Raw genomic sequence first — 9,449 nt, forward strand, 5'->3', positions numbered from 1 at the left:
GTATTAGTGGAATGGCATTAAATATGAGGACATTATTACTGAGAATCATCTTAAAATCGCTGTAAAAATAAAAACATATACTGCGAATTTTATGAATGAGATAAAAACGAATAGATTCACAAAATTGTGAGACCAATCAACAGAAACTGATGGCAAGGATCTGAAATCATCACCAAGAAATCTAATCTTAATTGCACGGAATGCAGACTTACCACACCTTTCAATCGATTTCGAACATCGTAAAGCACAAATTTAAGCCTGGTGGAGGATGGAAACGTTTGGTCAAATACCATGGTCTTCAAAAAGAATGGCTCACGAAATTCCTAGAACAAACACAAAATTTATCAGTCCAATCTATCAGTACTTTGTATCACTGATATCAGTCCAAAAACAGTTCAAAATTGATTATCTGAATGTCTTCTGACAAGCAAAGCAATTATGATACTTTCTTTTTTTATTAATTACTTAATCATTTTACTTGATTCCCGCCAGGGCAAACTTTGTAATGAGAAACAATTTTTTGCAATAGCGGTAATAACTAGCGAAAGAAATTATTTTCGCAGAGTTCTAGACCAGCAAAGACCAGTACATCTGTTGGACACTCCCTCAGTTACTCAGGCCTTATAAGGTCATTGCTTCATTTAGGGCTTACTTCCAATAAAATGACAATAGTTGACAATCAGAAATATTCGCTGCAAATGTTAAACAAAATTCATATCAATAATCGGTTGGTAGCCTAGCATTTCTGAAAAAATTAGTAATATATTTTTCTTCGTGGCTTATGACTTTGCAACACAATCGTGAAAGAGAATTTACTGTGCATCGCATTTCGACCAAAACTACAGCACAAAAGAGACTTGGCATTTGAAGTACACTCAGAACTTTCACTTTACGTGGGTGGTTGTACAACGAATGCTTCATCAATAGATTTTCTCTCTTCGTGATTGTCTTGTTCGGTATTTCATTTCTCGGATTTGCTTTTAGCCACCTTAGCTTGACTTAAAGTGAGCATAATTCTCTTTGTAGTCCTCTGCTCTTTCTCTGATTGTTCCTGGCTCAACGATTTTATTGGCTAGCATTTAAAAGGATCGCGAGATTCGGCATTGATCTCAAAAGTTCGCTTTAACGAGAGCATTTATTAGGAATAAAAAAGTTCGTTACGCTTTAAATGGATCATTTGCAGTGAATTTGTATCCTAGAACCAATCAGAGCTGCAAAGTGTATCGGAACTTTGGAATTAGGTTCCTAGATAAAATTTCAGAATTGACAGAAAAATTTGACCAAAACGAAATATTTTAGCAAGGAACAGGATTACGGATTTTCAATTCGAAATAAAGAAAAGCACGTATTAAGCGGGGTTCGTAATAGCGGGATTTGACTGTAATTACCCACATTACCTCACAAAACTCTGTTTCGGAGTAGTTAGACCACGTATGTCCAGGTGAAATCTTTGTCAGGACCTTTACGACAAGAACAGGCTTGAGGGAGTCTTGTAATAGTGATAGGTTTGTACAAGCTGCAAGAGAAATGATGATAAATCAATGTCAAAAGAGTACGTTATATTTCGAGACTCCTGTCACTGTTTGCAAGCATTTTAACTCGTGATTAATTTCGCGGTAACTGCCGCACCTTAAAACGCGTATACATTACATACATACTTGCTATTTTACATTAAAATTTCAAATAAATATTTGCTTTTGCACACTTTTCACACAGACGAAATAGAAGAAAGAAATAAGCAGAAATAAATTCATTTTAGGCCATGCGGTATTCTCTTGACTAAACGCTTACGTTCGAAGAAGCTTACTAAAGGTTCATAACTCAAGACAAGGGCTCCCTTGCATAAATAAAACCCTCAAATGCTGAATTTACTTGCAAATTTTACTTGCTTGAATGATTGAAACTGCACAATTGACACTTCAGAGGGGCTCAACTGGCATTGTCTAAAGGCCTTAGAGAAACTTGAAGCCTCTTCCTCGTCAGATAGTTCTGCGATAAATCATTAAAGCGAGGAAGTGGCTAGACAGGAAAATGATATTGTCTCATTTTCAACGCTGGGGCAGTGCCTTCCTGTTGATGGTTCCAAAGAACACAAGTTACACAGTTTTAAGGCTTAACAGCCAGGCGCTTCGTGGCCAAAATGATTAAAGGTCCTTTTTCAGTTCTTAATGTTGAACTTGAAGATCAGTTTTAAATTGTGACCGACTCTGACATGGAAGAAGCAATGCTAGAAGTGACTTCGACAATAAAGAGGATGTCGAAAATGATTGGCATGACAAAAAAATGACAAAAAGAAAGATTGCTCCTGAAAATTTTGGATTTTTCGAAATTATCTGGAAATTTTTTGGCTTGGACGAATGATATTATTTGTAGTTTTAAAAAAATATCTTGTTTTCTTCATTCTTAAGAGTCATAAAAAGCACCCCTCCGAAAAAGCGACTCCAAAAAGTTATGGAATTAATAAAAGCAAAAGAGCTTTTAATCAAAGAAATGCGGTAAAAGTTTGATCTATGAAAAAATACAGAGCGAACTAATAACATGAATAGGAATTCCTTCTACAACCCGGTTAAAAAAGCGTTCTTATGGTTTTAAAATTTTCACTGACGGAATTATAAACTTAGCATCAAGAGATATAGAAGAGCAGTGTAGAGATTCAAAGAGACCAATCATAACTAACGCTGAGCCATCAAAAATAAAAAAGGAAAAATCAAGTGCAACTTCAGCTTTGTTTCAACTCTCAACTACCATTAAAACTGAAAGTTGCAATGCAGAATTCTGTTTTCATTTTTGTCACAAAAATCTAATAGATTAAACATCTGCAACGAGTTTGAAGTGGAAAGGTTTAACAGAATACTTGCCAATGCAAACCTCGGTTTTTGGCAAAGATGTCTTCGATTTGTCTTGCAAAGATGGTGGCTGGTATAAGCTAAGGATGTGTGGCAAACTGGGGGCTTCATATCCAGGCTTAGAGGGTAATTAAGAAAATTATAAGAAAAGTAAAATGAAACCAAATCAGGTTCATCGGCAAATTTTAAGTGGCCCTTGAGCTTTCAGAATGGAACATACGGATAATTAACTGTCTTAAAGTTTCTAAGTTTCTTGAAATATTGAAGATATATAATCTTGAAATATAATCTCATCATCATGAAATCCATGCCTTATCAAAACCCTATCAGCACTTTTACTTAAAAGCAGTATGTCAAAGATGAAATTTGTAAACAATTAACTTAACATAGCTTCAAGTAGCTGTAAAGCTCTTTTTAGCAAGTTTGTTATCAACACACAGCACTAGATGGCAGACTAACACTGAATCATTATCTGCCCAACCCCTTTCTTGCCCAGCCTGCCCCAAAAATCATAAATATGATCTGAAGTAAAAAAGAATGCCCTTCCTTGAAATAATTTATCATCAGTTTGAATGAATAACAGGAATGAATAAAAAATGATATGCTGTATGTATCTATTTCGGTATTCTAAGTTTGTCAACAAAATGATTCGTATCTTTAGTTGGATTCACTGTGCTGTGAGTGCTTTTCAAGTCATAGAACTATTCCCTAGTATGTTATTTCAATACAATTATGAAAGAAAAGTGAACTGCAGTGTTGCCAATTTGTGTGATTTCAATGCCTGTTTCTTGTGTAATCCACAGTAAAGGTATCCTCCTCCATAGACAACACTTGGAGGATGGTTAAAGACATCAAGGAAAGGGCTGACCCTTTACCATATTGGGGTGTTTGTCTGGGACAAGATTTCTTTATGACAAGAAAAATTTCTTAAAAAATACCAAGCAGTGGGAAAGTGGCTGGAATTCCTTGTACTTGCTAATAACAGAACGATGTGGTTCAATTTCATTTTAAAGAGCCAAGAAATTACAACAAACACAGTAGGAGTTGTAGAAGAACATTGATACTTACATTCTGAAAATCTAATGATGGGTAGTCTGGCAACGGGTCCTATAAATGAGAGAAAATGGGTAAAAACAAATAAAAACATTCAAAAGATATCTAAAGCACATATGGTAATATATTAGGATTAAACTGTATGGCTAAAGTTTGCTACTTTACAAATAAAAGACAAAATGAACCTCTCCGCTTAGTTTCACAATATCAATTCTGAGTTGCAATAGTCGTCGAGAGGTAACTTCATATCTAAAAAAAACAGAAAATTCTATTTAAAGTGATTGTATAAAAGGGAGTCAATACAAAAATTTTGGCAAAGCAGTTTATTCTGCAACTATTCTTAAATGAGGAACAAGTGGAACAACCCAGTAACAAGTGGAACAACCCAGTAACAGCCCAGGAACAAGCAGAACAATCCAGTAACAAGTGTAAATGTGAATTAATTGTTCAGTAAATGGCAAGACAACTACTGGCAATTAATGGCAAGACCAACAAGGCAAGACAAGGGTTGGTACACCAAAAGCCCAAATTGTTTTGTCTGAGATAAGATCTGTGGGGGAGGGGGTCAGTAATTTTTACAAGGGGGTAATATTTAGAGTATGAAGAGTATCTATCAAAAGTTTTTTACAATCCCTCCAATGTATAAAAGATTAAAGTTATTACGTTATTCTGTAAATGCATTATTCATCTATAGCAACAACATAGAATAAGACAATCTACTTGCAAATCACTCTGAATGTGACTCGTGTGTCTTTAAATAACCTCCCTCAACAAAATATCATGATAACAGTACCATGTTTGTTTATCTAATGACCCAAGAAGACAACAAATGTACCCAAACTCTTGAAAGGTGCCTAAGGCAGTCCTTCATTACAGGGCATCCACATTTTTGCAGGACAATAAACTTTTTTCAAATTTTTTTGCCACAGTTGTCGAATTTTCCCGTGCACCAGTCCCACTCTCCAACCTGTGTTGGAGACCATATTCAACACAAGAGAGCAAAAAATTCAGAATGACAAAATAACTCATAACTGATTTAATTCTTGGCTATATATATTTTTTTAATTGCAGTCGCTTAAAAATTTAATTTGACCCAATTTCAATACACAACAATTGCAAAAAAATTTGAAGAAACGTTTGAAATGCATTTTGAGCTAATCTGTAGGGCATGGCCACAAATGTTTTGGGGGCCTTGTCTTTCAGTATTACCCCAGGGACCCCAAAACCCCTGAAACCTAAGGGCCTTATCATAGGAAAATCTATTAATAAACTTGATGGCAAAAGAGAAGGAAGACATGATTGACTGCTTCTTGATAGTGTATGTGCTTGCTAATACGAACTTTAGAGAGCTGGATTACAATCGCCCCACATGTTATTTGCTAAACAATTAATTCACATCTCTGCTTGCTACTGGGTTGTTCCTCTTGTTACTGGGTTATTCCATTTGTTCCTCGTTTTAAATCAGCAATTTATCCTCTATTCTGTCCTTTCTAATTTTTTGAAGTAAAAAACAATTTGCAGGCTGTTACATACCTTGCATTATCAATTTTCTTGACCCAGTCATCTAGATCCTTTTCAGAGTCTGCTGCAAGTTCATATCTATCCTCACTAAGATCGGAATCTACAAGTTGTTTATATTATTGTATTATTAAGTGTTACCTTTAAGATACTGAAGATTCAAACGAATTTCAGTTACAGATAGTTAGAGTTTATATTTGGTTACTCAACCCAAGGTGCTAGCTATACATGAATGAGACTTATGCATGAATTTATCAGTTCTTTTAAAATGTCAGTTGACCAAAAGTCACAAAAACTACTAAGGGACGACCAGTGTTACAAAGGAACAAACAGTCACTTGTGGCCTTTAAGCTAAAGGGTTTAAATCAGTAAACCCATTGTTTTTAGAATAGCAACAACTGCCTTCAATTTACTATCTTTAAATATTTACTAAAACCAGTTTCACAGTTGAAATGATGTTACAGGGAGGCAAAAGCATATTTTGGAGTAGGCAAGTTGGCAAACTCTGACATTCCTGTGTTTGTATGATAATTAAATAAAATTTAAGTCAATAATGGCACAAAGTATTACCTATTACAAATGTAAACTTTTTGCTGGCTGTTGTCAAACACAATTTACACTGATCCAAAACGATGACACCGGAAACTTCTAAAAACTGACATATCAAAAGTATTACATGCTTGCAATTTTCAAAATTTAATTGATTTGGTAAAAATTCACAACATTCTGATAAATGCAACATCAGAAAAAACAGGCTTATAAGCATAAAAAATGGCATAATAATTTCATATAATTATTTAATTATAAAAATGGCATAATAATTAAATAATTTTATCAATATTTTGAATATAATGTGCTACCAGTGGTGCTCAACCTCCTTTCAGTAGTGCTCAGCCTCCTTTTAGTCTGTTTTTAGGATGTTTAGTGTATTTAAAATAATGTCATTAAACCAAGAGAAAGAACATATCACAATTAACTGTTTCTTTATAAAAAACAAAAATTTCCTTACCGAATCCTTTGATGAGTAAAATAAAAGATTGCCTTTCAATCTAAACAGCCTCTCAACAAACCCTAAAAATTAATAACATCATCAATTTGATGATCTTTTGATATGAAAATAAACTTCCCTTATATTACTGAACTAGAAAAGAAATATAATCAATAAATCTGCTTCAGTTCTATTGAAAAGCTAATGTTTTGCTAGTTGCTAGTTTTCAAAAGCATTATTGCCTCATTCCCATAAACAAGTGAATATAATGATGATTCAAACTTAAAAATTGATGATGAATTCAAGGGAAAAGGTTACTCTCAAAGTAAACCATACTAGAAAGAAATTTACAAAAAATGCATGGTTCTGGCTGAAATAACAGAAAGAAAAGAAATGATTAAGTACTTTCAAAAAATGGGATAACTGATTCATCGAATAATACAAGAAGCAGTGTCAGCACAAGCAGCAGTATCAGCCTCATAGGGACACAGAAGAACAATGAGGGGAAAAGAAGAGCAATGAAGGACAAGCAAGAACAGGGTTTCTTGGGAAAATGTCTCTGAAACCATACATTCAAGGACGTCAAAACACACTTAATATTGATGTCTTTGGGCATTAGTATTACTCCCTTGTTTTACTTCTCAAGCAGTACAGATATCAGTGACAGATTTGTATTCTTGTTGGAGAGGCTGCAATATTAGCAGCTGCATTGCGTAGTGAATGAAAAGATAATTTAGGCCCCCAGCCAGAAACTTAATAAATCATTCCCCAGAACACAAAGGCCAGCTATTTATAGATTTATACTTTTTAGAAATCAAGGTAATCAATTACTTTCTGATTTGTGAAAGCGCTTCCCATCATCTTCTCTTAAGGCTAAAACACCTTGCTTGTCAAATTCTCCTTTGCATCTTGTAGCTACAGATGTCACTTCTTTCTGGTTAAATCTTAGTGGCATCTTTGATTTCAGGTCTCCAAATTTCTCTCTGGAAAATGTAAATGTTTTGTTAAAATATATATAACAAAAAGGGATAGGTATTTTGGATTGTGATAATCATAATGAGGTATTTATCTTAATGATTCAAAGGTTATTCCAGGGCTGCTGAGAGGTTTTGGAGGCCTGGGGAAAAACCAAAACACGGGCCCCATGTGAGCAAAGTGGGCAATATTTTTTTGTGATCATGCCCTTCAGATTAGCTTAAAAATATTTCAGAATATTTCTCGCAGTCATTTCTTGCAATCTTTTAGAAAGTTTTTACTATTTTCAAACATTCTCTTGCTACGTTTGATTATTTCAATTCTTAAAATGGAGTTCATTACTTTATGAGGCCCCTTAGACCTCGAACCCCTGGGAAAATTTGCCCCACTTGCCCCTCCTCTTGACAGCCCTGGCTATATCATGGAAAATTCCCAACCCTCCCAAGGAATATGGACTGGATTGCCTTGGTGATCTTAGTTACTGTTACTATACTGTATACAATTTGTATACAAGAAAACCTGTGGGTAATGTTAAATTGATTAGGTAGCTTTTAATATGATTTTCTTAGAGATTTCTACAAATCCAAGACATGAACTGCACTTAAAAGAGACAGGGGGCCATCAGTCATGATCCCATGCTTTTTGGTAAGTAAACTACTGACAATTGATTATCAATCATTTTTTACCCTATTAGGCACAGAGCTAGTGGGGGGCTGGAGGGCTGAAGCCCACTTTTCAAAGATTAAAATTTTTTGGCCATCTTTTTTACTATTTTTGAAAGCAGAGTATGAAATATAAACAGAACAGACTGTTTATGTACACTCTCTTTTTACAAGAACCAGAAGATTTATGTTCAGACTGACTTTTCAAAATTAATAGGGTGTAAGCAGTGTGAATGCTTGCTTTTTTGCTCTAGAAAGGTGTTTAGGCCGCATTTGCCAACAAAGAGAGTGAGACAGCCTTCATTTTCCAACAAGTTTGAATTCTCACTGAAAAAACACCCACATATGGCTAAAAATCCTCATTTTGAGATAAAATGTTGTTCACAATTGCAATTTTAGTAGCTCAGACTTAGCCTGTTCTTAATTTGTACTTAACTTTTGACCAACTTTGAGACTTGTGTTCTTTTAAATTGTTCTTATAAAAAATGTACTGCTTGATTTTATTTAATCTATTTACTAAAATATTTAGTTATATTTCTTTTAGTTGTCTATTATTTGCATCGATGCAGTAGATAACTTTCTGCATCGTCCTATGTCTCAAGAGACAAGGGAATGCACATTTCTGTTCAGGAAGTTAAGTTCTCTCAATCAACACAACAGCTTCTTGTTATTCACATCGATGTGCACTCTGAACCAAAGGTCACACTAGAGTTTTAGTATGACTCCTCCCTTCCCAAATTTTTCTTTAAAATGATCTAATCAATGTTTTTCTGAGAGTCGTCGAATTCGTCGTCGTTGTCGTCGAATAGTAACTTGTTAAATTACTATTCTTGTTAAATTTCTAGAAGGCTTGATTTCAAAAGTTTTCTTCCGCGTCGAACCCAACATGTGGGGTCCTCCTATGTCATTAAATTTTGTTCTTAGCCCCCAACCTCCCAGTTTAAATTCTGGGGCACCATCACTGCCTATGTCTATGAACTGACACAATAACGGTCAAAGCAAGGCTAGTTATTATATTACGTACCAATGACTAATTTATATTTGCAGTAAAATTTTTAAACAGTAGCAAATGTCGATCTTCTGTTTTCGAATTCCTACTGATACAACCAGCAATGGGACAAACCTCAAAGACATTTGTTTTGGTATTATAAAATCAAACAAATATCCATACAATATCCAATATCAGTTTGGGGTTGTAGCCATTTCATTGCGAAATCCGCTGAACCTGCAACTTATTGTTTTGTCCTCAAGAGAAAATAAATTTCATCACTGCAATAACTTGTCGACAAAATCTGGTTGGTGTCTATGGAGCAAATTCTACATAAAAATGTTCCATTATAAATAGGACCGATCTAGTGGCGGCGAAGACTGGATCGAGTTTCTTATTGTTTGGCATGATTGGCCACG

The 9,449-nt window shown here is 34.7% G+C and overlaps 1 protein-coding gene across 3 annotated transcripts in view; it reads right to left on the reverse strand.

Annotated features, from left to right (window-relative positions):
- Positions 1-9,387, reverse strand: part of LOC135686862 (inositol polyphosphate-4-phosphatase type I A) — a 25,334-nt gene extending 15,947 nt beyond the window's left edge. For 2 of the 3 annotated variants that reach the window (XM_065203228.2, XM_065203227.2), the window contains exons 1-10: positions 9,166-9,387; positions 7,237-7,388; positions 6,427-6,488; positions 5,988-6,072; positions 5,433-5,520; positions 4,085-4,148; positions 3,915-3,953; positions 2,859-2,964; positions 1,398-1,516; positions 213-323 (exon numbers count right to left, since the gene is read on the reverse strand). In XM_065203228.2, coding sequence (XP_065059300.1) covers positions 213-323; positions 1,398-1,516; positions 2,859-2,964; positions 3,915-3,953; positions 4,085-4,148; positions 5,433-5,520; positions 5,988-6,072; positions 6,427-6,488; positions 7,237-7,388; positions 9,166-9,176 — 837 coding nt within the window. In that variant the 5' untranslated portion in view covers positions 9,177-9,387. Of the gene's footprint in view, positions 1-212; positions 324-1,397; positions 1,517-2,858; positions 2,965-3,914; positions 3,954-4,084; positions 4,149-5,432; positions 5,521-5,987; positions 6,073-6,426; positions 6,489-7,236; positions 7,389-9,066 lie in introns of all 3 variants that reach the window. The other variant, XM_089109073.1, reaches the window with a different exon arrangement.
- Positions 9,388-9,449: the final 62 nt, after the last annotated feature.

Source organism: Rhopilema esculentum, chromosome 6 (genome assembly GCF_057945365.1).
Source record: "Rhopilema esculentum isolate cy_ngs chromosome 6, ASM5794536v1, whole genome shotgun sequence".
NCBI classification, from domain to species: Eukaryota; Metazoa; Cnidaria; class Scyphozoa; order Rhizostomeae; family Rhizostomatidae; genus Rhopilema; species Rhopilema esculentum.